The sequence below is a fragment of the Chlorocebus sabaeus genome, chromosome 20, assembly GCF_047675955.1.
Source record: "Chlorocebus sabaeus isolate Y175 chromosome 20, mChlSab1.0.hap1, whole genome shotgun sequence".
NCBI lineage: Eukaryota > Metazoa > Chordata > Mammalia > Primates > Cercopithecidae > Chlorocebus > Chlorocebus sabaeus.
The window spans coordinates 87,555,601-87,576,554 of NC_132923.1; the positions used below are offsets into that span (position 1 = coordinate 87,555,601).

General features: G+C 36.6%; 1 protein-coding gene across 6 annotated transcripts in view; it reads left to right on the plus strand.

The window, feature by feature from the left end:
• The window catches only part of LOC103224854 (AGBL carboxypeptidase 4), a 1,478,618-nt gene that overhangs the window by 752,378 nt on the left and 705,286 nt on the right, over positions 1-20,954 (plus strand). For all 6 annotated transcript variants that reach the window (XM_073007314.1, XM_073007316.1, XM_073007315.1 and 3 more), the window contains exon 4: positions 4,072-4,166. In XM_073007314.1, coding sequence (XP_072863415.1) covers positions 4,072-4,166 — 95 coding nt within the window. The remainder of the gene's footprint in view (positions 1-4,071; positions 4,167-20,954) is intronic.

The following is a 20,954-nucleotide window of genomic DNA, read 5'->3' on the forward strand; positions in this document are numbered from 1 at the left end:
GCAAATGACAGGATTTAATTCCTTTTCTGAATAACATTTTATTGTGTATGTATTTTTGAATAATATTCCATTTTTTATCCATTCATCCATTGATCCACACTTAGGTTGATTTCATATCTTGACTATTGTAAATAATGTTGCAATAAATATGGGAGTGCAGATACCTCTTTGATGTACTGATTTCCTTTCCTTTGGATATATGCCCAGTGGTGGGATTTCTAGATCACATGGCAGTTCTTTTTTTAGTATTTTGAGGAACTTGCATACAGTGTTCTGTAATGCCTGTACTACTTTCCATTCTTACCAACAATATATGAGTGTTCCTTTTTTTATACATCCTCACCAACGTATTTTATTTTTTGTCTTTTTGGTAATAGCCATTCTAATTGTGGTGAGATGATATCTCATTGTGGTTTTGATTTGCATTTTTTGATGATTAATGATGTTGATAATTTTTTCATATACCTACTGTCCATCTGTATGTCTTCTTTTGAGAAATGTCTATTCATGTCTTTTTCCCATTTTTAATTTTTTTTTGTTTGCTATCGAGTTGTTTGAGTTCCTTATATATTCAGTTTATTAATCCCTTGTAGGATGGATAGTCTACAGATATTTTCTCCCATTCTGGAGGTTGTCTCTTCATTTTGTTCATAGTTTTCATTGCTGTGCATAAGCTTTTTTTAGCTTGTTGTAATCCCATTAGAATAGTCCCTGCAACTAACGTGAACAATATTAAATGGGAAATGTAGTTATGATTTGACAAAAGTATTGCATATATGACAAGACAGAGAATCAAGGCCTCTCTTTAGGACTGCACGCAGGCTTTTCATGATACCTTTACCCACATTGGACCACTCTTTGGCCTATACCTGAAATGGAACTTGCACATTTTCAGTAGCACCATAAGCCCCTTGGTCAGGATGGGCTGTACTCCATTCCTCACATATGACTGCCTTGAAGGTTATACCTACTCTTAGACTAACAGTGTACTGTGGTCACTATTTGCAGAGCTCTGATAGAGCACCATATTACTGAAACAAGAAGCTCAGGTTAAATTTTTAATCCAAAGAAAGATAGATATTGTAACGTACCCAAAGATCTGGCTTTATTGATGAGAAGGGAAAGGCTCAATAAATACTGAACAACTGTTTAGATCTAGATACAATATGCCAGGTGATTTACTTATATAATCTTATAGATTCTTAAAACAACTGTGGTAGGATACTGTCACCATCTCGATCTTGGATGTAAACAATCAATGTCCAAAAAAAAAAAAAAAAAAAAAGAAGAAGAATTACCTTTCCTAAATTCACAGAACGTGAAACTGGGATTCAATCCCAAGTGTATCTGGCTAAAAAGTCTATAAGCTTATTCTTCTGAGGCAACAGACTTGGTTTAAATACTAGCTCTGCTACTTATTAGTTATATGGTTTTAGTTTGCTTAATCACATTACCACTCCCTCATCTGTAAATAAGCGGTGACAAATAGTGCCTGTCTCAAAAAGTTCATTATCCTCAAAACAAATGAGATAATGCATCAAATATCACTCTCTGGGGTGGGGCCCAAGCATCTGTCATTTTAAAACCTATACGAGTGATTCTAATTTACAACTAGGTTATTCTAATATATAAAACATTGTTCTAATGTGAATGAAGTGCTTAACTCAGATTATGGTACATAGTGTGTGCTCAGAAATTGTTATTATTATTGTTGTGGTTACCATTATCTTATGGATGCCACATCTTCTTATTCATTTTGAGTAAAAACTAATGATTAAGTATAAAATATGGAAATTCAGTGTTTCCTGTACTGTCTGCTTTCATATACTTTTGAATCTCTCTACCACAAGTGATGTTGCTAAATGGCTGGAAAACATAAAAAATACTTGAACAGGGAATGGTAAGAAATGGTGTTACTGTTCCCATGTAATATTATAGACAAGGTATGATCTTTATGGTCAAAACACCTAAGATTTAAGTCCTAGCTCTACCAATAGGTTGGGAATTTTTGGAGGACAAGCCACTTTGTTTAAGTGTCAATTTCCTCACATCTAAAACTGGGCTAAAATAAACAACTTTTATTTATAAATGGATTAAGAAAATAATATAGCATATTTAAAATACCTGGGAAATTTCCTAGGTACACAGTAGGATGTTAATGGTCAGTGTATGTTTCACTTTCTCATTTCTTTATTCCAGCTTCACATGTTTACATCATTGCTTTATTAGCTTTCTCTCTGTATTTATCAATAATCTAGATCCTGAAAGTGCAGTATGGCTTCCAGGTTCACTGGAAATGGATCTGATAACTGGAATCTCAGAAAAAAGAAGCGGGGGGCGGGGAGGGGTTATGCCCTCTGAGGTTCAAAGGCCATTTGTCCCCTTAATATTGATTTTCTTAAATCAGATACTAGCCAAGACCCTGAGTGAAGTAATTGAATTGACAAAAGGCAGGTCTAGGTTATTAATAATGGAACAGCCTTGGACATTCTCGATGACTTAATTTAATGACAGAAGAGAGGCCTGAAACCAAAATGCCTACAGATGGGGTAAATGGCTGGGTCTCTGGGAGAAAGGAAAACACAAGTTATCCCTCAAAGCTTATTTCATGGGACAAAGCATTTTATTATAGTCCTAAACATGAGGTCAGAGGAAATAGTTTTGATTTTCTCTTTTTTAACAAAACAAAATTTTAAGGACTTGAATAATTACCATTAAATTTATTTTTTGCCCCTGGAAAATAGACTTGTTTAGGTTTATGGAATTTTGGAATCTTAGTGATTAACTCAAGAGTAAAAATCATAGACATCTTATCTGTTTATCCCCTGAATTCAAATATCAATTCTGTCATCTACTAGTATGAATTCAATCAAGTTAGGTAACCTCTCTGAGCCATAGTTTCTACATTTATTAAATGAAGATGTTCATATTTATTTTTTATGGTTATAGGAGAATATTTCCAATGTTTAAAAAAGTATATAAAATTACTGTCACTTGATACTATATAATACCTCACACAATAAATATTTGTTGAATAAAATGATACATGAATTTTTATGTTTTTGGTTTTTTCACTGCCCCTGGATAGAAAGGATAGCCTGTGGTAACCTCTTGAAATCTTTTCTTCTCTTGAGGTATTCTGGCTGCTCTACCTGTAGCTCTCATCATCTCTCCTTTGGACTATTTCAGTGGTTTCAAGTGTCTCTTTATCACATTTCTCTTCTCTTTCACAATCTTCCCTCCCCTCCTACCACAAAGTTGTTTGCTAAAACAAAGATCCAATCCTTTAAAATTATACTATCCTCTTGGAAAGGTATCTAGAATGTCATAATCACTCATTTTAAAGATAAGACCCAGAGATGGGGAGAGATTTATCCAAGTACCTATGGCGCTATAAACGTATGCTAAGATTAGAGTTGAGCCTAGTACCCCGACCCCCAGAAGAAAATAACAAAGAGTGTACAGAAGAGGATATATATCCTCCAGTTCTAGTCAAAGGGGTTTCAAGTAGTTGTAGAATTTTTTAATTGCAATTTTGTTCTTAGTTACTATTTTTAGTGTTTTTGAACTTTAAATGTACTACTATTACCCTGATGACAATATGATTTATTTCTATGTAAATTCTAGGTCAGTCAAGAGAAAGGGTACAGTTGATAGTAACTAAAACTTATATGACATTCATTATGTACCAAGTATGGTTCCAAATACTGTACATATATTAATTTAATTCTCATCAGAGTCCTATGAAGTAGGTACTGTTATTATTCCCATTTTTCAGATCAGGATACTGAAACAGATGTTTAGTAGCTTGGCAAGGCCACACAACTCAAAAGCAGTAGAGTTGGTACTAAAATTCAAGTTTCCAGGTTCCAGAGCTAATGCATAATTACTATGCTCAGCTGGCACAAACACATTACATTCTCATGAGCACTGTGTATTCTCACTATACAATTGGCTGCTAGTCCATATGGCTGCCTTTAACCCTGTTTCTTCTTTCCTGTCTTAATTATCAGGAAGTTGCAATTTGTATTACATAGTTTTAAGATGAACTTCTCCCTCTTTCTTTTTCAGAGGGTCATTTTCAACATTGTTAACTTCAGTAAAACCAAGAGTCTCTATAGAGATGGGATGGCCCCTATGGTGAAATCTACCAGCAGACCAAAATGGTAAGTGATCTACAGAATGAGACTCCTTCCTGGTTAGAAAATTGGTCCCAGACCCCATACGTATACGCACCTACTAATGGACCCCCCAAAAAATAAAAGTAATTCTTTTAAAAAAGAAAATTTTACCCAGAGCTCAAGTTTATCTGCTGTACAGCGGGGGATCAGACTTACTGTCACTGAGAAGAATGAGGATGGGTTTCTGTATGGCCATTCTTTGGGTACTGTTCTTGAGAATGTTGGAAATATGGTCCTATGCTTGGAATGATCAGCATTCAACTATGAGAAAAGACAGTCAGTTATTTGGTAAGCTTGCTGTCCTGTTTGGCTTTTATCTTGGTATCTTTGGAAACGTAAATAAAGTTGGTTCTTTTCTTTTCCTAGCCTAAGCATAGATTATGTATAATAACCTAGGAGGACATTAGGAACTACAGTTCAGTAGCTTTCTCTTGCTTTGCATGGTTTTTGTGTTTTGTGTGTGTGTATTTTAAAGTTCTATTTGTATCATTGCTATAGTGAGGAGGAGGGGAGTTGGATAGGATTGGTTAATAATTGTAATAATAGTAATAATATTAATAATACTAGTAATGATAACTACCCCACTTACTACAAAGCCATCTGGGTCAGATGCTTTATATTTGTTGTTACTATTTCCACATTTTTGCAATGGAACTTTTAAATATCCGTATATTACAGATGAAAAAATTGAGGCAAGGAAAAGTTAAGTACTTTATTAAGACCATAAAGAGTAAGAGAGTGCCCTGTGTTATTTATGTTACCCCATAATACCTTTTCAACCAATTCATTCATTCATTTATTCATTCAATAAACATTGATTGAGTACAACAAAATGAAAGACTTCAAAGACAAAAACCTAGTATTATTAATCTATTCATCTATCACACAGTAGGTGTTAAGTGAATGCCTGTTAAAATGAACTGAATTTGTTGTGAGAATTTACATGCAAAGTGCCTGGGACTTACTAAGTGCTCAACAAATGGCATCTATCATTAATAGTATTATATAAAACCCTATACAAATGCAAGGAATTGTTAATATTGTTATAGCTTTGATCTCTGTTCAAATATTAATGACTAGTGAGAAGATAGTCTCCAAATGTCTATATTTATAGAAAATTAGCAATTCATGAATATTGAATTGTGCTTTTATCTCCAAATGATACTTGGCAATTTTCTATAAATGTTGGGCTGAGAAGCTCAGGTTTATAAAAGTAGAGGCATTTGATGACAATAATAAAAACTGTTTAAGAAAGGTAAAAATATCTCCTTGGGCATGATTTTTTGCTTTCCTGTGTCAAATCAACTAATCTGCTGCTCCTTCTCTCAGTCTTTCTGGGCAAGGGATAGGCCTTTGCTTTGAGTCTCTGGTTCCAGCCCAAGTAGATAATAATAGAAATCATTTATCCTTTAATAGGCATATATATAGATGATTACTTTAAACCTTGCAAGTAAAAGGACATCACTGTTCAGTTTCCAATGGGGAGGGGGAGGGGTGTGGGATTTCATTGGGAGTTATACCTGATGTAAATGACGAGTTGATGGGTGCTGACGAGTTGATGGGTGCAGCACACCAACATGGCACAAGTATACATATGTAACAAACCTGCACGTTATGCACATGTACCCTAGAACTTAAAGTATAATAATAATAATAAAATAAATAAATAAATAAATAAATAAATAAATAAAAGGACATCACTGTTGATTTGCTCATGAGGGCCTTCAAAATGACATTGTATATCTTTTTCCATATTCTGTGTTGGGATCTTGTACAGCAACAATAATCACCATCCATTTTTTCCAAGTGTTAAGTTCTGGAGTTCTTTTTTGTGTTTTGAATGATGTATAAGCCTTAATTATTTCACTTTGCTTCTTTTTTCTCATGAACTGTGTTGTGTCTTCTCTGCTAGGGCTCTTGACAAGATTTTGAAATAATGGGTCCTTGCATTTGGATTATGATGCTTTAGAATTAAGTTGGTGCTCTTACACAATATTGGCAGGCACTCAGCAGCAGCCATTGTCCAGTCATTGGATTCCTCTAATGGTCTGAACAAGCCTAAAGTTTCAGAAATGAGTTTGTTGTAGTTTATTAGGCCACTTAGGCATAAGGTACCATAACACATCACATTGTTTGTATATGTAATATCTCCTATTTTTTACCTTGCCATCCCCAGAACTTGGATACAAAGCAACTTTCATTGCTTCAGAGTTTCCTGTCCTCAAGCCAGATGTTTAGATTTTTTTTAACTTCATAGGACTTCATTGAGCACCTTCATGTGCTATGCACTGTTCTAGATATTGGGATACAGGATGAATATGCTATAAAAGATCTGTTCCAAAAGGGAATTTTATGTTTAGAATTTTTATTGACTAATCTGTGCAAATCATAATTGTTATTCTCCTTGCTACTGTTGTATTTTGAACATCCTTTTTTCCACCTTGGTGCTCTGTGTCTAGGAGTTTCTTTTATGCTTTGAGTCGGTTACCTACACCTGAACCTATCTCCCAGCAGCCATTATCATAAATATTCCCAGGGTTTGATAAAGAAGTGGCTATGGGCTCTCAGAATATTAGATTTTATTGGCTCCAAGGAGTCTATCCTAATTTAGGAATCTCAGCAATGGCCTAACTCAAACCTGAAAAATACCTTGTAGATCTCAAATTTATAGTGTCTTCTCCAGTGTCTTTCTAATTCTAGCTTTCCCAAAACCAAGGCAAACACTATAACAAAAAAAGTTTGTAATACTTTCCTTGGGTATTACCTCCTTTGATATTCCAAATAAGTCATGTAAAAATTCCTACTTCAGGATAAACACTAAAAATCTGAAATTTCCTGGATATTATATATATATATATATATATATATAAAATTTGGAATATACACATATGTATGTGTGTGTGTATATATTTATACATACATGTATGTATGTGTGTATATATATGTGTATTTACATATATATATGGAAAACACCCTTTTTTCACCTTTTCAGGGTGAACAAACATTCTTCTTCACCTCTTATAGGAGGCTGTAACAGGTACCAAGGCCTTCAAGTCTTAGCATAGACCGGTAGTTAATTAGTTATAGAAAGCCAATCAACATGAGGTACAACCGGCAAACCATTATATAAATGTGTGGCAACTCAAGGCTGTTGTGCCTTGAGGAGACATCTAGCAGCTGGAAGATTCAGCTTCTAGAATGAAGCTGAATTTCATTCTAGCTTCATTGGAGCTAAGGATGAAGCTCCAGTGAAGAGCTTCATCTTCACTGGAGAAGCTGGAAGATTCAAAAGTTTTCTGCCTGTTTTAGTTCACTCCTATTTTATTTACATATTAGACTTCTTAAGGATTGTGGTTAGGGCTCTGTAGCATCAGGTTTCTGATGGTCATAACTTATTAATATTTCTTAACAGTGTCCAAGACTCATAAATCATTAATATTTCTTAAGAGTGTTCATTGCTATGTGGTAGACACTGCTAGGAACTGGCATTGCAAGACAACTGGGAACTGTATCTTCACCTCTGCAGAAACTGAGGCTGGGAGTATTTACGTAACTAGTAAGTATCAGCACCAGCTAGAAACCACATAAGTCCAAGTTTACTGTTCCTCTCATATTCCATGCATGGGGATGTTGGAAGAAGGAGACAAAAAGAAGCAAGGAGTAGCACGCTATTGTGTGGCCTTTGGATAATCTGAAATAACTTACTGAATTGGCTTTTTCATTATAGTAGATCGAAAAGATTGGACTAGATCTTAGAGATGGCCTCCATTTAACATATTTTTATTGATCATCTACTCTGTGCTAGATCCTGTGGTGATTAATATCAGGATGATTAGGATTCTTTCTTTAAAGATTTTACTTTTTTAGAGGTTGGAATGAAACACAAAAATAGGTACAATGTAGAGAACATTGTGCTAAGAATCATTAGCACATAAAGCATGCAGTGGGATTACAGAAGATGAAGAAAATTATACTATTAATGCTGTGACGAGAAAAGGAGACATGCTAAGGAGCAGGTGATATTTCAGCTATATCTCAAGGAATGGAAAGTGGATAAAATTAAGGAAATGAGATTTTAGGTGGAAGAAAACACATGATGAGCCATACTACCTCTTTCATTAGCCCGCTTTCTCACTGTAAAAAGTACATAATAATACTTCCTCCCAGTGTTGTTATAAGAAACAAATGTGAAATGAATGTGTAAATACTTTTTAAAGTCTGAAGTATGTTATTAAACAAATTTCCTGGTTTTTTCCTTTCTTGTAATTCACCCAAGACTGACTATTATTTGTTCTTTTTCTCCCTCCTCTCTTTCTTCCCTCCTGCTTATCAATAAATGCTTACTGAGTGGTTAAAATGAACCAGGAACTATGCAAGGCATTAAAACATAACAGTGACAAGAGAGATGTTTCATTGTCTTGTAGCATATAGTCTACTATGCTAAACATTAAATATGTAACTCTAGTAGATAACTGTTTTAATGAGAACTTCGTAATAACAGTTATAATTTAAATGCTACATAGCATTTAAGACTTCATATACACCAATGATAAGAGACCTTCCTTAGGAAGTATTGTCTATACTGAGAGCTGAAACAGAATGTGTTTGGAGGCCAAAAAAGTGAGAGAGGACATTTTATCTTTGATGAGAAAAGGCCAACATTACTGAAGCATTACATTCTGAGGAGAAAGTGATTGGAGAGATGATTGAGGTGAGCCTTATAAATCAAGCTAAAGAGTAGGACTTGATTATAATGACAATGGAAATAAATTAAAAGGATTAAATGGGGGCAGGACATGATCAGATTGGCAGTTAAGAAAGATCAGTCTTGCTGAATGGGGAATATTGTGGAGAGGATGAAAAGTATTTGGGTGTTTTTGCAATATACCTTAGGCTACAGCTAATGATGGATTGGGGTGGTAACAGTAGTGATAAAACAGTGGATGGTTTTCAGGGATAATGGAAGATTGAATCAATTTAAGTTTGTGGTTGACTAGATGTGGAGAGTAAAAGAGAGGGAGGAGTCCTGGATGGTTCCCAGATCTTCTGGCATGAGCAACAGAAGGGATGATATCATTTACTAAAGGTAGGGACCACAGGAGGAGAAACAGTTTAGGCAGATTTGGCTGGATAGGGGAGATGATGAGTTTAGCCTGGGAAACATTAAGCTAGAAGTGCCTGGAAAACATCCAAGCAGAGATGTCAGGTAGGCAGAACGGTATGTTGGTAAGAGACTCAAGAGATGAATATGGAAGTACAGATTAAGGTGTCATCTGTCTACAGGTGATAACCAGAATGGTAGGAAAAGATGTGATTTCTCAGCGAGGCCATGTGAAGAGAGATTAGGATATGGCTCTGAGAAATCTCTACATTTAAAGGCTAGGTAGAGGATAAGAGACCTACAAAGGAGGATGAGAGGGACTAACCACAGAGATAGGAAAAAAAGAAAATAAAATGTAGTGTCAGGAAGCCAAAGAGCAAAGTCGTATTTAACAGGGTGGAGGGACTAATATTGCCAACTACTACCTAGGTCAAAGATAATTAAAGCATGTAGTGTAGTGACATGGAGGTCTTGAGAGGCTTTGGTGAGTGCACTTTTAGTGATCTGGTGGGTGGTAGGAGTTCAAGCCAGGGCATGTGGATGAAGGAGTGAGTTGGAGGATGGAGAATGTATGAAGAAATGGAGACAATAAATATGGACAACTTTCTCAAACATTTGGTTACAAAATTAAATGAAAAAGATACAGGCTTATGGGATAGACAGCAAGTAAACATAATTTTAACATTCTTTGAATGAAATGCAGTGATAGAGATATATACACATAGCAATAGATTCATATTTTCTATAAGTCTTAATGTAGTAATGTTTAGCCTTGCTCCTGTCAAAATTTTAAAATTTTGAAATTAATGGTGTCTTTTCTGAAATAATGGGGGCTTTACTCTATTATTAAAAACAAAAATGTATATTTCACTTGAGAAATTATAAATTTATAAATTAATATTTTGTAAAACAAAGTCATACTTAATTTTTTCTCACAGCTAAAAAAGTCATACATTTAAAATTAAATTACACCCTCTTTTCCACACATACCTATTCTCTTTTTCTGTCTTATTTTTTACATTGCACTTATTACCATCCAACAAACCATAATGTATTATTTATTTTATTACCTGGCTCCCCCTCTATTGCAAAGTAAGCACCATAGGGGTAAGGATTTTTGTCATTTGTATACACTTCTATATTTCTGGCATCTAGAACTATGCCTGGTACATAACAGGTATTCAATAAATATCTATTTATAAATTAATTAATTCAGTATCTTCCACTAAACCTAATGACTATTTTTAATTTTACATTTTCCTTTTTAGTTTTTTTCTTACACACATTTAACACAGAAATAACTAAATGTATATACTCATTTGTATGTTGATCTTTTCATTTGACATTGTATCAAAAAAATTTTAAGATTTTTCTCTAAGTGTTAATCACACCATGTTTGAATAATAATTATTTCTACTTTTTTAATGTATCATGATTTCCTGTATCATATTCCTATTGCTGGGTATTTAGATTTTCCATATTTTTCTAAAGTATAATAGATAATAAATACCACATAGGTTTTAGGTTTTTAAAATTTTTTTTACAAGCAGCTTCTAAGAGATAGACTGTAAGGTTAATGTCTGTAAACTCCTGTTATACATGTTTTCCAAAAATGTACTAATGTAAAATGTTGCTATTGGTCTATCACTGCATCAGTTTTATTGTAATTTGGACAGCATTAAAAATTGGCATTGAAAAAAATGGTTACTTTAGGAGCTATAAAATTATCTTTGTGGTTGTTTCATTTAAATTCTGTATCTTAAGAATGTTGGCATTAATGTAATGCCATAAAATCAAATTTTCAAAAATGCATATTTCTGCATTAAAAAAAGGTAAAATATTATGTTCTGGTTCTGGGACATGATGGAGTAGACACACTTCCCTCTATTTCTAGAGTGCAGCTAAAACTATGCACAGCATTTATGAAACAAACATAGAAAACTCTGAAAGGTAGAGAGAAGAGGGCAGACTACTTAGGTTCCTTAGGACCTAAGAAATGGTATTGTGTGAGTTCTGTGGGTTTCCTTTTTGCCACATGTATGCCAAAATAGTTGCTGGAGAAGCTGGCAACCTGGAAATGCTACAGGTACAGAAAAATAAAAGGTGCTCCCCAAAATATTTTCATACTAAATAAAGGACCAGAAAAAGGGCAGTCTAGCATGAGAGATTATTGCGAGACAGTAATCACCTACTCCAGCCAAACACAATGGGGAAAAAAAAGAAACTGCATCCACATTTCTACTTTCACCAACAAAGGGCTAGTGGGGAGCATAGACTTTTGTCTTTGCCACCATCCCACTCCCCAATAGGTGGTGTCAGAAAAAAATAAACAGGACTTTCATTCTGCTGGGTGAATGAAATTCCATCCTTCCTTTTCATGGTGTCAGATCACACGGGGAATGTGACTTTCCACCACCCACTTAAGGATGGGCTCAATAGCCAAGTACAGAAGACAGAGAAGAGAATAAGTGAACTTGAATATGGAACAATAGAAGTTACCCACTGTAAACAAAAATGAAAAGAACAGTCTTAAAAGAAAAATGAACAGAGCCTCAGAGACCTATGGGATGCTAACAAAAGATTATAGCATTCATGCCATTGGAATTTCAGAAAGATAGGAGAGAGTGAGACTAAAAATATATGTTTAAAATGGATGAAATCATCCCAAATTTTGCAAAACACATAAACCTACAAATTTGAGAAACCAGGCAAACCTCAAACAGAAAATCCATGCCAAGAAATGTCATAATTAAATGTGTGAAAATTAAAGACAAAGAAAGAATCTTGAAAATGATAAGATAAAAATGATACCTTATCAATAGGAAAAAACTGAAATACAGCAGACTTCACATCAGAAACTATTGAAGCCCGGGTAAAGTGGCACAATGTTTTTCAAATGCTAAAAGAAAAGAAGGTCAACCCGGACCCTTTTATCTAGCAAAAATATCCATTAAGAATGAAGGAGAGATCAAGGCATTCTAGATAAAATAAAACTAAAGATATTTGTTGCCAGCAGACTTATTCTAAAAGAATGGATAAAGGAAGCTCTTCAAACAGAAAGAAAATTTTAAAAGGACTCTTGGTATATCAGGAAGAAGCAACAACAAAAAGAATACAAATGTAGGTAAATACTATAGACCTTTTTTCTGTGTTTTCTAAATATGCCTTATATTGAAGCAAAAATTATAACATTGACATGGTTCTCAGTATATGTAGAAGAAATATTTAACACAATTACATGTGGAAAGGTAAAAGGACTTAAAATGAGGTAGGGTTTCTTCACCTCACTCAAATTGGTAAATGTCAACACCAGTAGACTGTGATAGGTTATATATATAAAATGTAATATTGAGGAAAAAAGGGATGAGTGACTCTATTACTCTGTTTTTATGCTGCTAATAAAGACATACCTAAGACTGGGAAGAAAAAGAGATTTAATGACTTAAGAGATTTAAAGGCCTCCACATGCCTGGGGAGGCCTCACAATCATGGAGGAAGACAAAGAGGAGCAAGTCATATCTTACATGGATGGTGGCAGGCAAAGAGAGAGCTTGTGCAGGGAAACTCCCATTTTTTTTTTCTTTTGCTTTCTTTTTTCTTTAATACAGAGTCTCACTCTGTCACCCAGGCTGGAGTGCAGTGGCACGATCTCGGCTCACTGAAAGCTCCGCCTCCTGGGTTCATGCTATTCTCCTGTCTCAGCCTCCTGAGTAGCTGGGAATACAGGCACCCACCACCATGGCCAGCTATTTTATTTTATTTTATTTTATTTGTATTTTTAGTAGAGACAGAGTTTCACCATGTTAGCTAGGTTGGTCTTGATCTCCTGACCTTGTGATCTGCCTGCCTCAGTCTCCCAAAGTGCTGGGATTACAGGTGTGAAAAACTCCCATTTTTTAAAACCATCTGATCTCATGATTCCCTATCAGGAAAACAGCACAGGAAAGGCTCACCCCCATGATTCAATTACCTCCCCCTGGGTTTCTCCCATGGCATGTGAGAATTGTGGGAGTTACAATTCAAGAGGAGATTTGAGTGGGGACACAACCAAACTACAAAGGGGTAGCATATGGGAGATTTTTTGGTAATGGAATAATTATGTATTTTGATTGTGGTGGTGGTTACAGGTGACAAAATTACGTAAAACTATACACACATATTGTACCAATGTAAATTTCCTTGTTTGATATTGTACTATACTAATAAAAGATGCAGCCTTTGGAGAAACTTTGGGGGAACCATGGTGAAGAGCACACAAGACCTCTCTGAACAATTTTTCCAAATTCATGAGAATTTTGAATTATCTCCAAACAAAAAGCAACAAAAGAAAACCCACATTACTTCACCTAACTACCCTGTCTCCACAAAAATGTCCCAAAACCATACAAATAGGGCTGGCTTTAGCTCAGCGGTTACTTCGCAGATCATCAAAACCATACAAATATTTTATAGAATGTAAAAAATCCCAGAAGGATCTGAGACTTCCCAGAAATTGAATGAGGGGTAAGAAGACAAATGGAGAGGAGCCCTTTATAGCCATTGATGTAATAAAATGAAGAACTCTAGAAATCCTTAAGAATGAGCTGGGTGTGGTGGCTCACACCTATAATCCCAGCACTTTGGGAGGTCAAGGCAGGTGGATCACTTGAGGTTAGGAGTTTGTGACCAGCCTGGCCAACATGGTGAAACACTGCTTCTAATATAAAAAAAAAATTAGCCAGGTATGGTGGTGGGCACCTATAATCCCAGCTACTCAGGAGGCTGAGGCAGAAGAATCACTTGTACCTGGGAGGAGGAGGTTGCAGTGAGCCAAGATTGTGCCACTGCACTCCAGCCTGGGTGACAGAGTGAGACTCCATTTCAATCAATCAATCAATCAATCAATCCTTCAAAATGAATAATTTGACCTGAGAAAAAGAAACTTGTTCAACTAGAAATAGGGTACTGTGATAGGGATAATATGGACTTGAGTTTATATTTTATCTCTGGGTCTTCTACTAACTCATGGAATGAGCCAGGAGTAAGTAACTTAACCTGTCTGAGCCACCATTTCCTCACACAGAGCACAGTGAGGTTGTCCACTCTAGATGATTTTCATACTGTGCTCTCTGGAGAGTTCTTGTACCCAGTCATTGAAAGAAGAGGTAACTGAAATAGAAGGGATAACCTCCCACTCACTCTAGTGAGAAGAAAAGGAACAATTAAAATGAATATATTAAGAAGAATATTATTTTTATTTCAATATTTCTATTATATTTCCTCCAATTACATGCTGAATAGTGTTCTTTAGTGGAACTGAAACCCCAAGATAGATTTAAAAAGAGTGAATTGAGGAAGATAAAGGCAGCTCTCTTTTGCTAGGCGGAGGGTGAGTTTTCCTGACAAAAACAAAGTAGATAAGACACTAAATGTGGGGAGGATATATGTAGTTCTGAGTGAATCAACAGTGATAATGTCTCTGGAGGCTCTACCCTTTGTTAAACTTCTCTTTCCAAACTGGATAGTATAAAAAGATTCTTTATACACTGCTTCTTGAGAGGGCTTGTGGGTGTATGGTAAGGGGGAAGGGGAAGGAGAGAAGAAAGTAGCATCCTTAAAATTCTTACTAAATATAGATTTTCAGACTTTGGAAAGACCTTAATGATCACCTGACCCTAACTCTCAATAAACAAATGATAAAAACAAGGCTCAGAGAGGAGAAATGATCTGCCTAGAGGCATAGAAGCAAGGTAGACAGAACCATGTCTGGAACTTGAGTCTCCTCTCAGGCCAAAGCCATACTCCTAAGCTGAGCAGATACATGAGTAGCTTCAGTCCTGAACTGAAAGAGATATGAAGACAGACCCAGGTGTGAAGACAGGCTCTACCTGGTATCAGTATGGCTCTTGACAAGTTGCTTAATATCTCTATGCCTCAATTTTTGTGTCTATAAAAGATTATTATATCTAGCTTTTGGTGTAATCGAGTAGATTAAGTTAGATAAGGTGGGGTGAGTCACCCATTGCAGCACGACAGCTGCTTTCCCTACACACGTGCCTTTAGTTTAGACATTATCCTTCACACCAGGCATGGTTAGTTTTCCAGAGCCTCTCAGCCTCTTCCCAGCCCTGGTGTTGGCCTAGTGCTATGAGAGCCAGCCCCAGCCAGTGCCAAGTCACTTCCCAAAGCAGATCTGGTTACTCATTTGTCCTGCTCAGCATATTTGTGTCCCCATTACAGCTCAGGCAATCTTCGAAGGTCAGGACCCAAATACTGACAAGTCTTTTTTTGAATTTGATCAAGGAATGCAAATGTTTTTTTCTGATCAGAAGAATTTTACAGATGACTGATTCCCACTGACCATGTCATCTACCCTAATTTCAAGGCTATTTCTGGAGCTGAACATTTGCTGAGAAATATGCCGAGAACCTGCGTGCTTCTTACCCTGCTTGCTCCCAGTTGTTTCTTTAAACAGGACCATGTGCAGGTAGTTTTTCTAGACCATGTTGGCAACCTTTCATAAATGACTTGTATTAGTTCTTTCCTTCCTTACTCTTTTTAAAAAATGTTCTTCCTTTCTAACTTCTTTTCTGTGTTTAGTAAAGAGCTACCGAAGGCAAATAGTTTTGTTAGATGTAGATATCGAATAAATCATATATCTGTGGCTTACAATCTAAAAGGAATCTATTTATAATACACCTTGGTTCATGGTATGCACAGGATGCCAGGGAAAGAAAGAGGAAGGTGCACAGCCAATTCTTCACAGGTTGTTAGGGAAAACTTATCTGAGAAATTGGCCTTTGAGTTGAGTCTTGAAGAAAGAGTTGCAATTTGTGAGTTTAGCAAGCTGGGGAAATGGATCCCTGGCAACAGGAAGGGTATTGCAAAGGCATGAGACAGCATGGTGTGTTTGGAAAATAATGAGCAATTTTGGCTGGCTGTAATACTGCGTGCTGAGAATGGAGAAGATGAGCTGAGCTTGGGTCCTGTGCTAGGTGATGAGACTGGAAATTAGGTTAGGAACATATTGCTGTATGTTAGTTCCTTCAGGAGGAGACAATTTTGCCATCTTTATACCCTCAGAGAACCAGAAACTGTAGATGCCCTGTGAATGTTGTTGAACTGAACTGAGCCACCACCATCTTTCTTCTGAATTACTTCAATGACCTCCTAACTGACCCCTGCTTTTACCCTTGTATTCACAGTCTGTTCTCTACAGTGGAGTGATCTTTTAAAACACAAGTCATGTCATTGCACACCTCTACTCACCTCATCTCTTACAACTTTCCCTCTTGCTCACAGCAATCCAGTTTCACTGACCACTGCTGTTCCTCAAACATGCTAGACACAATCCTGCCTTATGGCCTTTGCACTGGCTGTTCCCTTTGCCTGGAAAGTTTCTAACTCAGATTTTCACATAGCAATTCCCTCACCTCTTTTGACTTTACTCTTATTTCTCCTCAATGGCGTCTACCCTACTCATCCTATCGAAAATTTCAAAGCACATTCACCTCACCATTATTGCTCCCTCTTACCCTGCTCCATTTTTCATTTGTTATAGCCTTATCATATTCAAATAAACATGTATAATTTACTTTTAAAATTTGTTGCTTATTGCCAGTCTTCTCCTGCTAAGATGTAAGTTTCACAAAGTTAGAAATCTTTAGTTTGTGTATTGATGTATCCTAAGCACCTAGAACAGTGCCTGGCAAATAACAAGTGCTCACAAAATATTTATAGTATGACTTTAATAAATATTTACTGAATACCTTCTCTGTACTAGGTATTTTATATACATAAAGATTAATAACATATTTCCCTTATGCTTATGTAATTTTCAGGCTTTAAGGAAGACAGGACTGATACATGTTCCTCTGTTCTAATGTAAGACAATAAATGCCACATGAAAAGATGCTATGGATATCATGGGATAGAGATCTTTGAATGTGGGGCTTCTCATGTATTTGAGTGCCAGAAGGGTAGGATGTAAGGAAGGAACAGGGAGTAATCTGCAACAACATAGACTGCAGAAGACAGGAGACTCTTGAAGAGGAGCTCCAAGCTCCTGCTACCAGCATAATAAAGGTATGGCTGAAGATTAGAGAATAGGGCACCGCAGCCATGAATACTGAGTGATTGTTTAATGTCATGCAGCTAAGTCAGGGGTCTTATGATGAGATCAGAACTCAGTTTTGCACCTAGGAAAATACTGATATTGTATTAAAATTATTTCTACATAAACCATAAAACTGATTCCTAAGAGGGTTTGTGATGTAAGAAATTTTAGAATATGCTAATAAGCTACAGAAGTCTACTGCACATAGACATAAGGCTTCTTACTTTATAGTACAGAGTGATTTTCATTACAAGGTGAGGGTATACCAACTTGCAAGCGATTTGATTGAATGGGCTCTTGGGGAAAAAAGGACAGGATCAGGGATCAGATATGCACCCGAGAAAGCTTATTCTTGCAGAAGAATGGAAGATGACTTTTTTGATGAATCAGGGATGAATTAGGACACATTTGTTGTAACCCAGGTGAAAAAAAAAAATGTTATGAGTCTAAATTAGGTGTGTGGAACCAGGGATAGCAAGGAAGAAATTGATTTGTTCATCCTATCTACATGTTATAATTGAATGCCTACTGTGTATCAACATCACTGTTGGTGCAGAGGATGAAATGATGAGAAAAAAGAGATTTTGTTCTTATAAAACTGAAAGTCTAATAGAGGGAACACATTATTTAAATAAACACAAAATAAATATTACAAAATTTGATAAGCAGTATTCTATGGTCTGAATGTTTGTATCTCTGCAAAATTCATGTGTTGAAATCTGTTCACCAAGGTGATGGTAACAGGAAGTGGGATCTTTGGGGAGGTGATTAGGTAATTTGGGTGGAGCCTTGGTGAATGGGATTAGTGCTCTTCTAACAGAGGCCACCTCTTCCTCCATGTGAGGACAAAGCTATAAGTAGGGAAAGGGCTCTCACCAGATGTTGAGTCGGCCCTCACTTTGACCTTGGACTTCCTGGCTTCCACAACTGTGAGAAATAATTTGCTATTGTTTATAAGCCAGTTAGCTTATGATGTTTTGCTAATAGCATCACAAATGGACTAAGACAACTATAAAGGACATGTACATATTTCAAAGATAGAAATTTGAATTTAAGGAAGGACCTAGTAATTGGGAAAAAGGGAGACTAAAGAGTTTGGGAAGACTCTTAGTTGTTTGTTTAGGGGCTAAAGTAGAAGATGGTCACAGAGATGGTGAAAGAATAAGTGTTACTGAAGGACAAGCAGGTTTGAGGCGAGGGAAAGAAATGTGTCCATTTTTGCACAAGAAATTCTGAAACTTTCAGGCAAAAGCATCCAGCTGCAGTAGAACCTATAAATCTGAAGATCAGGAGAGACATTAAGGAAGGATATAGAGTTTTGTTGCTAGTAAGACATGGGTGATGGTTCAAACCACCTCCAGAGATGTGATATAGTGTGAGAAGAGACTCCCCTTGCTTTCCATAGCAGCTCCAATAGGCATAATTACAGAGAAGATCATTAAATATTCAATATTGCTTACAGTAGATAAAATCAATTTTGTCTAATTTCCCTAAATATTAATATCTTTGTGCACCTTAATCCTTTCATTATCATAAACATTTATTTAAATATTATGCACACACTGATTTTTCAGGATTTTGGTGTTTTGCATCTGATCTCAGTATGCATTAAGGCTGGAAATGTGAATGAATTGAAAATGTGTGGCACTAATAGATTGCTTTTGCCTGCTGTTGCATTGCCTAAAGATACTTAAAAGAAAGAGTGTGGACTTTGTTAACAGATGGACCTAGGTTTCATTTCTAATTCTACTTTCCAGCTAAGACAGACAAGCTACTTAATCTCCCTGAGCCTCAGTTTTCTCATCCTTAAACTTCAAATTATCTTGAGAAATAGAAGAAGATAACATAAAACACTCAACATGGTGCCTAGTTATTAGAAACCAGTCAGTAAATCCAGTACTAATGTGAATCTAGTTCTCAAGCTGATTGATTGCTCTCTTTGTACTGAGCACCTTTCATTACTGTAGCTCAGACACTACTGGCTCTGGATTGACTTGCAGTAAACTAGATAGGAGAGTCAAATATGATTCTTGGTGACCACTAGCCCTTATATACCCTAGGAAATGGAACATATATCTGAGATGACCCTATAATCCAAGGGAATCCAGTTTGCTTATGTCATAGTTGGCTCACGCCAGAGTTTGCCTACTGAAAATTAACTTCCAGTTAACTGAATTCTGTGAGCCGTGCCAATGTGAGAATAATTTACCAAAGCCAATTTGGCAGCTTCTCTAGCTTCACCCCACCTGGAGAGCCTATCCTTGTTAAGGTAAGTGGGATCAGCGTGAAGCAGTCCCACCTCGGGAGTGGTGGAACTCTGTGATTAATCGCTGACTGGAAGCCTGTGTAATGCCTTCTCTGCATGGTTCCTTAGTCTTTTGTTCTGGCTATCACTGGAGAAAGCTAAGTAGCGTGTTTCTTTGCAGTTGTGGCCCTTTCCGTTTTTAAGAATGGGATATTGAGCAGAGCATTCTAAGATATGCAAGAGAAGATGATTTCTATTTCTTCACTATCAATTCAATTCCACAGATATGTTCTATGTTGCTATACATAAGGTCTCTGATTTTGAGAAAGTTATAGTCTAGCGGGCAAGAAAGAAACTTAAATAAATTCAATATTTAAGGTAGGATGTGTGCAGAATTCTTCACCCAGTAGCTTGCATGTAGATGTACCCAATACATTCTGGTTGATTGAATGAATAAACTGGTGAATGAAAGGAGTCAATAATGAGTCTTACGGCCCTCCTTATTTTTCCATTGTTATCACATTGGCATCATCTGACTGCTTAGCTTTCCTTTTAATAACTTTCCCAGTATCTGCTTTTTTATTACATGTACAAGTGTAAGCACACAGAGAAGTATTCATTTGTACATGGGCACACAACCACATGCACATACATGTACGCTCTTCAGATGCTGGATGTATCATGAACCTTATTAAAAGGCTCAGTGCTACAATTCACTATCAACTTATCCCAACCTAACTTTCTCCTTTTACTCCTTTTCTAAGTGAACCATTTTTGGACTGTGAATCTCTAGAGAGTAGAGACTGTGTCTGACTTATCTCTCTACCTTTGGTGTCCAGTACAGGGCCTGCTACAGAGCTGGCCCCATGTTATTTTGGTTGCACAGCAGAGGGAAACTGAGCTTTTTGGTACGGCTAAATCCCAAAGCCAATTGGATTTTTTTTTTTTTTTTTTTTTTTGAGAGGGAGTCTTGCTCTGTCGCCCAGGCTGGAGTGCAGTGGTGCATTCTGGGCTCACTGCAAGCTCCGCTTCCCGGTTCCACGCTGTTCTTCTGCCTCAGCCTCCCAAGTAGAGGGGACTACAGGCGCCCGCCATAATGCCCAGCTAATTTTTTGTATTTTAATAGAGGCAGGGTTACACCGTGTTAGCCAGGATGGTCTCGACCTTCTGACCTCGTGATCCGCCTGCCTCAGCCACCCAAAGTGCTAGGATTACAGGCGTGAGCCACGGCGTCTGGCCAACCAATTGTAATTTGATGTGATCAGGCCTGGTGTGTGACCTTTCAAAGCTCCTTCCCTACTCTTCTGTTTCATCCACTTTTCTTCTATTTGC